Raw genomic sequence first — 14,709 nt, 5'->3', positions numbered from 1 at the left:
ATCTGTAACTGCCCTCCCCCGCCACAAAGTCACAGAGCAACCCACCCCCCACCACATAACATGAAAACCACCTCCCAGACTAACCAGGGTAACTAGTCACTGCATCACTGCACTGTGTATGTGCCCTGCTGCTGTACCTGCCCCCGCCTATGTACCCTGCCAAAGGTGACTGTCCTGTCCAATTCCAACCCCCTTTCCCCTCCTCCTCCAAAAGAACATGATTGAAACAGTAGTTAACAGAAACATATTTTTTATTATCAACTACACATGGAACTGGGAGGTGAAACTTGGACGGGGGCTTGTGTCAGGCAGGAAGGAAAGAACTTTTCAAATTTTGGGGAATGAGAGCCTTCTGCTACTAGAGCTCTCTGCAGGGGTGGAGTGAGAGTTAGCACGGACTCTGCCGCCTCTCCTTCTTTGCACTTTGGGTGAGATGGGTATGGGACTTGGTGGCGGGGGAGGGCGGTTAGAGATAGACTGCAGCGGGGCTCTGTCCTCCTGCCTCCGTTCCTGCAGAACATCCACAAGGCGCCGGAGCGTGTCTGTTTGCTCCCTCTGTAGTCCAAGCAGCGTTTGAGTCGCCTGCTGGTCTTCCTGCCGCCACCTCTCCTCCCGATCCATGTTTGCTTGGTGCATTTGGGTCAAGTTCTCCAGCCACTGGGTCTGCTGTGCTGCCTGGGCTCGGGAACAGGCCATAAGCTCCGAGAACATGTCCTCCCGTGTCCTCTTCTTCCTACGCCTAATCTGCGCTAGCCTCTGGGAGTGTGATGCCAGGCTAGGTTGTGAGACAGTCGCAGATGGGGCTGTGGAAATGGGAAAAAGGGAGTGAATTCCTCAGAAAGATAAATGTAGTTGTGAACAAAGAACATAGTCTTTCTCTGTGAACAAGACCATGCACAGCACCTATCACATGCGCACTCAGCACAAGGTCGAATTCTCGGCCTTCGCATTCAGTGCCTGGGGTCTTGCACAGCACATTTGGGAAGCGGGGCAGCACAATGGAATTTCTGTTGCAGGCAGACATGGTAAGCCGTAGACTTGTGGCAGTTTAAAACTTTTATATTACCACTAGCCTCATTTCACATTTAAAACAATGTCAGTCCCTGCTGCCAGCAATCCGGCAAGCGGGAACTCTGCCCCTGTCCCACCCCCTCGCGGCTGTCCCCGGGAACGATCCTTGTCGGCTGCCCCTCTCCCGCCTCCACCGCGTGGCTGCAAACCAGCGGTTACAGTTCTGTAAAGGAATGGGCAAGCAGTCCCAACACTAACATTCCCCTACCTAATTCAAAGCAGGTCACCATGAGCGACATCACCCTGATGAGGATCTCCGAGAGCGACAAAGAGAGAATGCTCCGGGAAAGCCTCCAAAGACCAGGGCCGTATGCCGCCCTGCTGTGCAGAGCAATGATTCCCGAGTACTTGATAGTCTCGTGGCGCGGCAACGTGTCGTACTTCGGAGGACCCAATAAGGCCGCTCTCCCCAGGAACCTCATGCAACGGCTTTCCAATTACCTCCAGGAGAGCTTCATCGAGATGTCCCAGGAGGATTACTGCTCTATCCCCGGACATATAGACCGCATTTTACTGTAGCTGCAGTAGCAGGGACTAAACAGTAGAGCGGCTTGGGCAGGACAATCACGGAAAACCGGACATTGCTAGATTTTTTTTCAAAACTTGCACTGCCCATGACTGAACCGTTAAGCGCCTAGGGCAAAGTAATCATGAACAACCCATTCTTTTAATTGTTAATATTCCTGTTCTGTTAAAAATAAATGTTTAGATGTTTACAACACTTACTGGCTGATCCTTCCCCAGATTCTGTGTCCGGGGTAACGGCTGGGGACGCTTGGTAGGGGATCTCTGTAAGGGTGATGAAGAGATCCTGGCTGTCGGGGAAATCAGCGTTGTGAGCGCTGCCGACTGCCTCGCCCTCCTCATCTCCTTCCTCATCTTCCCCGTCCCCTAACATGTCCGAGGAACCGGCCGTGGACACTATCCCATCCTCAGAGTCCACGGTCAGTGGTGGGGTAGTGGTGGCGGCCGCACCGAGGATGGAATGCAGTGCCTCGTAGAAACGGGATGTCTGGGGATGGGATCCGGAGCGTCCGTTTGCCTCTTTGGTCTTCTGGTAGCCTTGTCTCAGCTCCTTGATTTTCACGCGGCACTGCGTTGCATCCCGGCTGTATCCTCTCTCTGACATGTCTTTTGAGATCTTCTCATAGATCTTTGCATTCCGTTTCTTGGAGCGCAGCTCAGAAAGCACGGACTCATCGCCCCACACAGCGATGAGATCCAAGACTTCCCGATCAGTCCATGCTGGGGCCCTCTTTCTATTCACAGACTGCACGGCCATCACTGTTGGAGAGCTCTGCATCGTTGCCAGTGCTGCTGTGATCGCCACAATGTCCAGACAGGAAATGAGATTCAAACTGGCCAGACAGGAAGAGGAATTCAAATTCAAATTTTCCTGGGGCTTTTCCTGTGTGGCTGGTCAGAGCATCCGAGCTCGTACTGCTGTCCAGAGCGTCAACAGAGTGGTGCACTGTGGGATAGCTCCCGGAGCTATTAGCGTCGATTTCCATCCACACCTAGCCTAATTCGACATGGCCATGTCGAATTTAGCGCTACTCCCCTCGTCGGGAAGGAGTACAGAAGTTGAATTAAAGAGACCTCTATGTCGAACTAAATAGCTTCGCGGTGTGGACGGGTGCAGGGTTAATTCGATGTAACGGCGCTAACTTCGACATAAATGCCTAGTGTAGACCAGGCCTGATTGTTCCTTCCTAGTGGAGCACTTTGCATTTGTCTTTGTTAAACTTAATCCTGTTTACCTCAGACCATTTCTCCAATTTGTCCAGATCATTTTGAATTATGACCCTGTGCTCCAAAGCAGTTGCAATCCCTCCCAGTTTGGTATCATCTGCAAACTTAATAAGCGTACTTTCTATGCCAATATCTAAGTCGTTAATGAAGATATTGAACAGAGCCGGTCCCAAAACAGACGCCTGCGGAACCCCACTTGTTATGCCTTTCCAGCAGGATTGGGAACCATTAATAACAACTCTCTGAGTATGCTTATCCAGCCAGTTATGCACCCACCTTATAGTAGCCCCATCTAAATTGTATTTGCAAATTGTATTTAGCATGTCAGCTGGTTGCCATATGGTGGCCAAGGCACTAGGACAGATTCTCTCAGCGTGGGCAAAGGCCCCAGCAACAGAAAGGCTCTGTGGGGTGTCGGGAGAACTGCAGCAAAGCAATGAAGTCACAGGCTCACATCCACCTAGGACCTGCATAGTACCAGTGCTGACCAAAGAGTGGGAAGCACTGGCTAGAAAAGGGCACAGCTAGGGTACTAAATTCCAGTGATATGATGGTAACAGTAGAACTGAAGAGTTATTGGGGAGATAAAATAAGTCCTCTCCGCCTTACTACATTATTAATTATTACACACATTGTGGGAACACCTTGTGGCCCAAACGAGGCCAGGATTCCATTGTTTCAGGTGCTATATAAAAATTGAATAAACAGTTCCGTTTTCAAAGAGCAAACAATCTAACATCACCAAGGATCACAATGTAAAACAGAAGGATCCTTAATGAGGCTCAATATGAAGTTTGAATCTCATTGTATATGGTTCTAGGCCTGGACATGTGGGAGATATTATAGCTGCCTGAAAAACTAGGGGTAAAGAAAAGTTTTCAAAAACAGCAGGATGAAATTGACAGTTTTCTAGGCATTGACTTTGTTAGATGTTGGATCAGGCCCTATTTTGATGCCTTATACCTTGTGAGGTGGTGATGAGCACTACAGTTGCTCATAATCTTACAACACTGAACTCTATTGTGGAGTAATAAATACATCAACATGCCTCTTTATACATAAATTACTGCAATCCCAGGGCTTGAAAATTAATAGTGGGGGGCGGTGAGACATCAATTGCATTCATTCAGAGCAAGGAAGGCTTTTTTATTGCTAGTATCCACCACCACCCCTTTTGCTGGAAGTTCACGTTGCTCATGTGCATGATAATTAGATTCCATTAACGATGAGGGGAATAGACAAGGGGTTGTGTGAATTCCGGCAGCATGTTGTGTGGTTGTGGGGGGAATACACAATTTCTTTGTTTTAAAAGAACGAACCTTACCATTTGCATGAAAATGGACTTCAATATTTTTTTTAATCTGTCCATTCAGAATCACACTATTACCAGGGATTCAGTAGTACAGCTGCTCAATGAATCTTCATATTTCAGAAAATGCTAATACAGCTGCCTGTAAAAACTGGAAAGGCAAGACACAAATCCCAGGATGATCTGATTTCTCAATCTTGAACTTGCTGTTGATCATTCCTGAGTAGGCTGACTAATCTCACAAAGAGCCATGCAGTGATATTAGACCATAGAGGATTGTAAGTGTCACCAGGTATTTTACAATGGTGGGGACATGGAAAGTGAAGAGAAATAGCATGTTAGTTAGACCACAGGGTTGTGAACCAGGAACTCCTGGTTTCACAATCAACACTTTTACTATATGACTTAATGATCTGTGCCTCAGTTTCCCATTTGTAAAATGGGGATAATAATTAACACCCTCATATGAAAGTTGAGAGGATTAATTAATGTTCTGTTAAGAATAGTAAAGAAGTTCCAATAACTGTGTGATCTGGACAATAGCTGTAGGAGGTCAGCACATTTTTGAATAACAGCTCTCAAGTTTGTCTTCAGGCTACTTAGTTAAACACAGGAGCAGGCCAGAACATTAGTTGCAACAACACAACTTTCACAGCTTCCAGGCATTTCTAGCAAGAACATAATAAACATGGAATCCAGTTTGGCCCCTGCAATAATTTATTTTTCTTTTTTTCTTTGAGTTGTTGGAAGTTTGGACAGGTCATATGAAAACTATTTCTCGTCTTTTATATAAACTGCATGCATCAGTTAAAAAGCCAACAACAATTGAATGTAAAAAAAGAGTTTCTGTGCTTTCTGAAGTCAGGTGCCTGGATCCAGCTAACACAGGAGAGAAGTGTACCACATACCTTGTAAAATAAGTGATTTTGCAGAATACAAATACACATAGCTGAGGGCAGCCGTGGCTAAAGAGTAAAGTACCAATCCAATCTGCTATTAAATGGGAAGAGCTGTTATTAGATCAAAACATGCCATTTATGATGACAGTGATAAAACTAATTTAAGTTACTTTTAATTTAATCACCTCCTGGATTAATTGAGGTTGCACCAGTATCTTATATTTCCTAAGTTACCACTGTCTCCTAAAGTGCATTCACTGATGAATTTCTACTTAGCTTACTATGCATTTCAAAGAGTTGAGCTGTTTCATTTTAGCCATTTTAATTATGTGAAGCCATAAGCTACTTCATGAATTACAAAAAAGCATTTTCATTCTTATATTGCAATTATACAGTGAATGCAAAATCAGATAAAAATGCTGTGGTTCAAAGGCAGACCTGCAAAGATACCATACATCGTATACTGCATGCATACCATCCCGAGTTAATGGGCCAAAAATACAAAAATAGCCCTCTCTCCCTAGCAGCAAAGGTTAACATTTCAAAAAATTGCAGTGTGGTTGTAGCCATGGCAGCTCCGGGATATTAGAGAGAAAAGGTGGGTGAGGCAATATATTTTATTGGACCAACTTCTGTTGGTGAGAAAGACAAACTTTCAAGCTCCACATAGCTCTCCTTCAGGTTTTGAAAAAAGTATTTCTTTACTTTGCATTTTATAGGCAAAATATGCTGGGATAGAAGCTCCTGACCCTTGCACTTTTCGGTGGAGTGCAACAATGCAAGGACCCTGCACTTGCCACGACTCCAATACAGTCACTAGGCACACTTGTGACCCGCACTCTCTTAAACCCCAGGTTTGCTGCCTTCTGGGTGACAGGAGGGAAAAGGAAGCCAAGTAAAGGCTCTGCCCTTTCCATCAGGAGGGGAAAGGAAGCCAAATAATGGCCCTGCTCACTCCACACTAGCCTGCAGAAGGGGAAGTAGACTTCATTTTCATAGGGGTGCTGCTCCTGAGTGCTGGAGAGCTTTGGAGATGCTGCCCCCTGGAGCTCCCCCTGGGATGGTGCAGCTCTGCACTAGCCCAGGCAATAGCACAGTTTGGCTTTCCCTTAAGTGATGCTTGATACCATAGTTATGGAAACTAAAATATTTAATATGGCTTTTGAAATGTAAAAGCCCTTGCGAAACAGATCTATTTTCTGCAGATAATTCTCCACACCTGTCATCCTAAGTTTTGGCAGCAAAGTCAGACATGCTTAAAAACAGGGGCATCAGAACACATTAAAGCAACGAATATGCTAGGAAAATTCCCAGAGACGTCAGTTTCTGTAAACGGGGATTAAAAAGGATGCTGGTGTGCAACAAAAGTGTACAATTGCAAATTTGATTCTTACACCATGTGTCCTAGCATAATCCCCCATAAAGAACTGTGGCTAAAAGTTCTTGACCTGACATTATAGAATGGGGATGCTGGGCCAATCAGAGTCATAGAAGTCGAAGATGAGAAATGGCTAGGAAAGAGTTCCAGAGGTTAAGAGGATTGAAACAGGAGAAAGAGCTCACCACAGTACCTAAAGGAGAGAGGGAATGCTGCTTCTCCGCTTCTCCCAAGCCAGGGTGCCAAAACAAGGCTGTTTCAGGGCCTTCCTTCTACTTTTAGTAAATAAGATTCTCTTCTCTTCCTCCTCCTGCTGCTGCTTCCATTTACTTGAGGCTCTGGATTCACCCCCACTAATCAAGGTTACAAATTACACTTCATTGCACCAGGGAGGCATCTTCTATTGCACAAGGGGTTTCCTCTCAGCAAGGCAGGCTATACTTCCTCTATGAGGAGGGCAGCTTTCATTTCTGACAGGGTTTCTTAGCAGCCCATGGTGAGGGTGAATGGAATCAATGGCAACTCTCCCCAACTAGTCCTGCCCACTCTTTGGGCCCTTGCAGCCCACACCTAGAGGAGACAGCATTGCACTGGCACAAAAGCAGTGCAGTCTCCCCTGAGAGACAACCCACTGCACACAGGTTTGTGCCTCCAGAAGCTAATGTAAAGCAGTGCTTAGGTGAGCCCCGACCATATCAAAGTTAGTCCAATACCCACTTCCAGTATCTAGTTGTTCTACAAAACAAGTATATTTAATGCTTTGTTCAAAGTGTTGGGGGGTTTTTTAAATCTCAAGTAATGGGATTGCGCTATGTCAGGAAAGCATGGATCTGCAGGAAATACATCTTCGTTGCCTCTGGCACTTTGGGCCTGGTCCCCTCTCTGTGCTGCAGGCCATGCACGCTGTACCAGTTCCTACAGCCTTAGGGATGGATTGATTGCCCAGCTGTCTGGTGTGCAAACTCGCTCCCTGTTCTTTGCCTAAAGATGCCTGAAGAAATCTTTCTACCCTACCATTGGAGTTGTGGTGGAGGTGAGGCAGCGCCAATTCCCACCTGAGTTCTGCTGCTGGCAGGAGGTGGATGCTCTCTTACCTTCAGGACATATATTCCAACTGCCAGTTTTATAGGCAGAGGACATGAACTCCAAGGAAACACGGTCTTTAGAAACTTCATCTCATTGGCTGACAGCTCGGTTTCAGAGTTCGGCCAAAGAGTGACAACACGAGGACACGCGTTTCCTCTAAATTTCTTCCTTAGATGACTGACATTCAGACTGCTGGGAAACAGCCTTAGTAGAATGTAAGAGGAGCACAGTGGCATGATTTATTAACCACAAATTCATTCCTCTGAGCCTAAATGCCATATGTTGACAAGACCTCTGACTTTTACTGATGAGGATGGAAAATCCCATACTATGTATATATTGCCTAAAAATTAGCCTTCTCCTGAAAGTGTAAGAACACTCTAGAATAGGTAATAACTTTTGTGGCTGCTGGATTTCACAGGCATCAGTTCTTGCCCCAGCGGGATAATGACAGTCTCCCACTTCAGTGGGATTTATCACCCAAGGGGTTTCCACTATTCAGCAGCCACTGAGATGGCTCTTTGGCCTGATCAGACCAGTAGACTTCTCCCCCTTCTTGCTTCTTATTTTACCGCATGGATGCGAAAGAGAAAAATGAAGCAAATTCTTTATTCCCTCACACTAACATGTCTCCATAAGCGGCTGCCCTGCTAATCGGTTCTTTGGCCATTGACCTTTCTGGAGGAAATAGCCTTATTTTGCTACACCATTTATCACGGGGCCCAAGTGTCAGTGGAAGGTATGGTGTTTGTTAGCAGCACCTACAATGGCTTGCATGTAATTCTGGAAATATAGCGTCCACTGATATCCTGGTAGCGATACTCTAGTTCATCCAGGAGAGGCACAAAAAAAATAGGTGGCTATGGAATATCTAATTCATTCCACATATACACCCCACAGTATCAAGACTCCCAGATTGATTAGAAAAGGTCAAAAAAGAATTGTATTACTAAATATATTATGTCTATGAATGCAACAAAAGCAGCAAGATATACTAAAATAGGATTTCCCCGCCTCCTCCCCCACCAGCACATGATTGGATCTTCCAATTTTCCCTTGCCCTTTGTTTTTCTTTAACCCGTGCAATGACCCTATACAGTAAATTGAATTCCTATATTCATTTGAACTATATATAACATCGCTTAGCGTGATTACTTTTCTCCCCCCCCACCCCACACACACTTTTCCACTTCACTTCAAAAAGTGGCTGTTTTTAAAATCAATATGTAGGATTTTCTAGCTATAAAAACAGATCTTGTCAATATATCTTGCATGTCATGTTACTATTGATCCTGTAAAGCACTCGACCAAGCACAAATAGTAATATGACTGACTAAACAATTATTAGCTCTAAATTTAGCTAGGGAAAGACTACGCTTCCTACAGCTACAGACAAGTATGATCTGCATAGTTTATCATTTCCAACAGCCTCACTCACATGCAGCTCATGAAAAGTGCTCCATATTTCAGTCCTGATGCTCTAGCTTAAATATCTCTAGCAAAGAACCTAAAACAAAAACTCCAGCAAACATGTAACATAAGGAAACCCAACATGACTGTCGCACCCAGACAACAAAATATAAAGAAGATGGGACCAATGGAAGGAAATGTCAGATGGACCATTGCAATCTGAATGTGGACTGTTTACTCACTGGCCATGATGCTTCTTGGATGTACACTGGTTTTGCACTACTTCAGTGGCGTTACTCCAGGTTTAAACTGTAGAAACTGAGATGAGACACAAGCTAACTGTTTTGAGGCAATATTACATTCTGGAGGTCATTCTGATCTCTCCTAAGTCACTGAAGTTACACCAGTGTAAAACTAGTGTAAGCCCAGTGACTTATATTAGAGTAAGTGAGATCAGAATCAGGCCTGCTATTTTCAATCAGTTTATTATAGTTGAACCAGTGATTCAAGAAACTCAAGAGGTGTGTGTATGTAGTGCTTATGTGCATATCGCACCTCTTTAGATCATTATTTATAGTAAAAGTTAGGTCTGAAATGATGTCCTGCTTGTTGTGTATCCACATATGATATTTTCCAGAAGCGAGCTTCTTAACTTTTTAAGTATCGCACTCCTCCCCATTCTTTGTCTAGAAATTAAAAGCTGCAAACTATCAGATTTGTTAGGCTAGGTCCCAGATCTACAGATAAGTGACTAAAGAATATGTCCTGTGGCACCTTAGAGACTAACAGATGTATTGGAGCATGAGCTTTCGTGGGTGAATACCCACTTCATCAGATGCATGTAGTGGAAATTTTCAGAGGCAGGTATAAATATGCAAGCAAGAGTGAGTCAGGCTAGAGATAATGAGGTTAGTTCAATCAGGGAGGATGAGGTCCTCTTCTAGCAGTTGAGGTGTGAACACCAAGGGAGGAGAAACTGCTTTTGTAGTTGGCTAGCCATTCACAGTCTTTGTTTAATCCTGAGCTGATGGTGTCAAATTTGCAGATGAACTGAAGCTCAGCAGTTTCTCTTTGAAGTCTGGTCCTGAAGTTTTTTTGCTGCAGGATGGCTACCTTTAAATCTGCTATTGTGTGTCCAGGGAGGTTGAAGTGTTCTCCTACAGGTTTTTGTATATTGCGAGTCCTAATATCTGATTTGTGTCCATTTATCCTTTTACGTAGGGACTGTCCAGTTTGGCCGATGTACATAGCAGAGGGGCATTGCTGGCATATGATGGCGTATATTACATTGGTGGATGTGCAGGTGAATGAACCGGTGATGGTGTGGCTGATCTGGTTAGGTCCTATGATTGTTTCGCTGGTGTAGATATGTGGGCAGAGTTGGCATCAAGGTTTGTTGCATGGATTGGTTCCTGAGTTAGAGTTACTATGGTGCAGTGTGTAGTTACTGGTGAGAATATGCTTCAGGTTGGCGGGTTGTCTGTGGGTGAGGACTGGTCTGCCACCCAAGGCCTGTGAAAGTGAGGGATCGTTGTCCAGGATGGGTTGTAGATCACTGATGATGCGTTGGAGAGGTTTTAGCTGGGGACTGTATGTGATGGCCAGTGGAGTTCTGTTGGTTTCTTTCTCGGGCTTGTCTTGCAGTAGGAGGCTTCTGGGTATACGTCTGGCTCTGTTGATCTGTTTCCTTATTTCCTCGTGCAGGTATCGTAGTTTTGAGAATGCTTGGTGAAAATTTTGTAGGTGTTGGTCTCTGTCTGAGGGGTTGGAGCAGATACGGTTGTATCTCAGTGCTTGGCTGTAGACAATGGATCGTGTGGTGTGTCTGGGATGGAAGCTGGATGCATGAAGGTAGGTATAGTGTTCGGTGGGTTTTCGGTATAGGGTAGTGTTAATGTGACCATCACTTATTTGCACCGTGGTGTCTAGGAAGTGGACCTCCTGTGTAGACTGGTCCAGGCTGAGGTTGATGGAAAATTGTGGGGCCATGCGGGTGACCATAGCGGTGCCACTGGTCTGGAGGTATATATCGTCATCAAATTTGAAATAGTTGTGTGTGAGGATAAAGTCACAGAGCTCAGCAACCAGTTGTGCTGTGGCATCATCAGGGATGTAGAGGCTCTTTACACAAACATCCCACACACAGATGGAATACAAGCTGTCAGGAACAGTATCCCTGAATATGCCAACATTTTTATGGCTGACCTGGAACAACGCTTCCTCAGCTCTCGTTCACTCACACCCCTTCTCTACCTACGCTACATTGATGACATCTTCATCATCTGGACCCATGGGAAGGAGACTCTGGAAAAATTCCACCACGATTTCAACAGCTTCCACCCCACCTTCAACCTCAGCCTGGACCAATCTACACGGGACTCTTTGCTGCTTTTACAGATCCAGACTAACACGACTATCCCTCTGATAAGGAATATGGGAATGATAATCTTCAAAGCTCACACCCAGGTTTGTCACTTCATCTCTCTGACAGTACAGAAGTGAAAATTATTTAGACACATTAACCTGTTTGAGGATGAACATCCTATTTTGCTTTTGTTTACAGGTTATACTCTGAGAAGGAGCATATGCTAAGCAATAAAACCTTATTTTCATCATAAACGGGGAATTTAAGACTCAAGCAGTATCTGCTTTCTCAAGGTCCATGAAGATGGTAAATAACAGTTTAAGCAACTGTTAAGCTGACAACAGATTTTTTCACCCTTTGTCTGCTGTGGTTTAAATATATTAAGATGCCAGCAACATACTTTGGCTAGCAAGGTGTTTAAAGGGAGGAAATGGAGCTTAGTTGCAAAAGTTAACAGTTCAAATCATGCATGCTAATGGTTCTTAGTAAATTGATATGTTATTATTGCTTAATTTTGGTAAACATTCTTACTGAAAAATATTCTCTCAATTGCAGCCCATCTAAAATAGGCTCATTTATGCTAATGTCTTTCTCCTTGACACTCGGTAAATTCTTCCTAATGCATTAATTATGACTCCAGATAGACCAATGATTATTTCATATATGCTAATTAGGAATCATTTTATTCAGTCTGCCGCACACATCAGTAAACAAGTGGAATGAATTCCCCACAGAGAGGATAAAAAGACAATGATTTCCTTTCCACTGCAGCTTAGAGAATTTACCCCACGATCAAGAAGTAATTAGAGAAGAAAATGAGGAGTTAGAAAAAATACATTTACAGGTGTGAGGCACTAAGAGCCTGTTCCTTCCCAGAGATGGAATAAAAGCAGACGGCTTCATAGCTAATGAGTTTTTACCATATATGATTAGAAACCCTAATCTCCTTTCCATAAAAGTAAATAAAAAAATACAATCAAATTAGTTCCATTTGTAGTAGAACAAATTGATATGAAATAGTCTTGTTTGAATGCTGGGATTGAAAGAGATGTGAAGTTGAAACAAAATGCGTGATGCTCTATTCTCAATTCTAATCTCTAGATGCTATGGTTAGGATTTAGCTAATTTACAAGAGTTTTTCTTTGCACTAGTTAAGAACCACTTCATGTGGTATCAAAGCCCCCAATCTTACAACTGGATCCACCTAGGTCCCTTTGTAGAGCCCTGGTGATTGCTGTATAGATGCAAGGAGTTTATCCACACAGATCTCATTGCTGGATTGGGGTCAAAGTGAAATGGAAAGTGAATTAGTAAAATGGTATCTCAGGACTCCATACTTAAGCCCAAATTTTCAAATATGCACATGCCTAAGAGCCCAGGCACTTAGCGTGTAACTGTCCAATGTGCATGTGCAGGTCAGGGCTGTATGTATGCCTACAGGCATATGCCCAGAGAATGTGGACTTGTGTATGGATTTGCATGCCAAATTTGGGTGAATGTTTGAAAATTCAGACTTTATTTTTCTCTCAATGTCTTTCAAACCAAGTTTACTCATTTTACAAAGTTGCACACTCATCCTAGGATCTGAGAGTCAAACTGGGCGCTCTCTCTCTCTGACATCATTAAAAATGAAGATTGTACAATTATGATGCATGAGCCAGACTAGAATCCAATTAAATCCCCAAAGTTGTTCAAATACTTCAGTGATTGGGGCCTGATTGATTAACAGATGGGGTGAATTTTATGTGCATTTGTGTGCTTATATTGTAGGAAAGTCTAGCCCTAAGGTGGCTTAGTTTGGTGCCTAGTTTGGATCGGGATACAAACTACCCCAGAGTTTAGGGGCATTTAGATGAAGGCTTTTAGTTTCGGCCTGTGTTTATTACTTAATGAACTGAACTCCATATTAATCATCCTTAGGAATAGCAATTTGGTATTTAATTGATGTTGTTGGAGGTACTGTACGTTAGTATGCTATTTAGGATATAACAGGCTTGTTGCTTTTTTCTTTTAATACAGGGGATACCAACAAATGGAAACTTAAAGGAGGATTGTGGTTCATGCTCTGTAAGATGATTTGGTTCTGGGTAAAGACGGCTCCATTTCAGTAATATTGACATCAGCATCAACACGTGACATTTCATAACTTGTCCTGCACATCAAGCTACGTTCTATAGAATTTTCAGTGATATCTGTGTTTATCCCATGGAGTTTGATTAATTGGAAAATGAATATTATGCTAGCTCAACTCAACTGCTAAAAACAAAAAGCACTTTTGTGAAATAACTTCTATGCTTTTGTATTTTCATCATAAGTAGTTTGGCAATCTTCCTAACTCTTCAGCCTGCAGGTCTATATTGTTATCCCTAATGGAAGAATAAAGAGATGAATCTACTAACTTCTCTATGAAACAATGCTGGGGAGAAATATCCAAGATTATTAAAATTAACATCAATCAGTTTAGACAGATAATCAATAATTGTCCACTTAGGTTGTTCAGTCATCCACAGTGCCAAGAAATAAAGGTTGCTATAGTCTGTTTTAGCTGACATTACTCTTGTAATGAATTCAGAGTGGGCTCTTTTGGAAAGCACCTTGAAAATAAGATCCTGGGAAAGAGTAGAGTTTAAGTTAGCTCACATATTCTTGTCTACAAGTGCAAAATGCTACTGTTTGATAGGATAGCCATTGGAGCTTATGAAAATGATAACGAAAGATCAGAAGGATATTGTTCAACAGCATTAGTCATAATGATACCATTCTAAACTATTAGCAGTTTTTAAAAAAAATATAATTGCTAATGGACTGTGTGTTTATCACACCATAGCAGAACTATTTTTTGCCACTACAGATTATTAGAGAGGAGAGACTGGAATTCCAGCTATCTGAATGGTGCTGTTATGAATAGCAAAGTTATTGAAAGCTAATTAAACAGTAATGGTGGTCCCTGTATGGTGCTGAGGCAATAGTATGCTTCTCTAATCTTTTGATACACAGTCCTAATTTTTAGATGTGTGCATCTCAAAAACCATTAAATGAAGCCATGTGGAAATTGAGTCCTAGTCAGTCTTTTAATATGTAAAAAGTACTAATGCTTTCTTTGTTCTGCTCAGAATCAAAAGCTGCAGGAATCTTTAAATAAATTTGCATTTTTAACAGCCATCTTGTCACTAGCCACCATGCCCTGGAAATTTGAAAAAAAAATTCATTTTTTTAAACAAAGAAACAAATGAAATAATACAGACAAAATTTGAGAGGGTAGTCAGTTTAACACCACTGTGTAGCAGGGAGGGGCACTCACCTCCCAAGTGCCTACAAGCAGCTAAGTGTGGTAATGCAATCCTTGTCCACTTCTGGATTTCCCCTGTAGACTACCGACCTTCCTAGACAGGTCTTCAGTGGCTCAGCCCTCCAGTCAAACCACAGTCAAAATGGACCG

At 43.2% G+C, this 14,709-nt stretch overlaps 1 protein-coding gene across 1 annotated transcript; it reads right to left on the bottom strand.

The window, feature by feature from the left end:
• Window positions 1-272: 272 nt before the first annotated feature.
• On the bottom strand, window positions 273-2,341 carry LOC135983088 (uncharacterized). The gene is made up of 2 exons (XM_065592562.1): window positions 1,798-2,341; window positions 273-803 (listed from the first exon to the last, which is right to left on the bottom strand). Exons 1-2 carry the CDS (start codon window positions 2,198-2,200, stop codon window positions 328-330), a joined length of 879 nt encoding a protein of 292 aa, XP_065448634.1. The 5' UTR covers window positions 2,201-2,341; the 3' UTR covers window positions 273-327.
• Window positions 2,342-14,709: the final 12,368 nt, after the last annotated feature.

Source organism: Chrysemys picta, chromosome 4, assembly GCF_011386835.1.
Source record: "Chrysemys picta bellii isolate R12L10 chromosome 4, ASM1138683v2, whole genome shotgun sequence".
Lineage (NCBI taxonomy): Eukaryota > Metazoa > Chordata > Testudines > Emydidae > Chrysemys > Chrysemys picta.
Note: the sequence above shows the minus strand (reverse complement) of the source record. Positions and strands in the feature narration are given on the sequence as shown.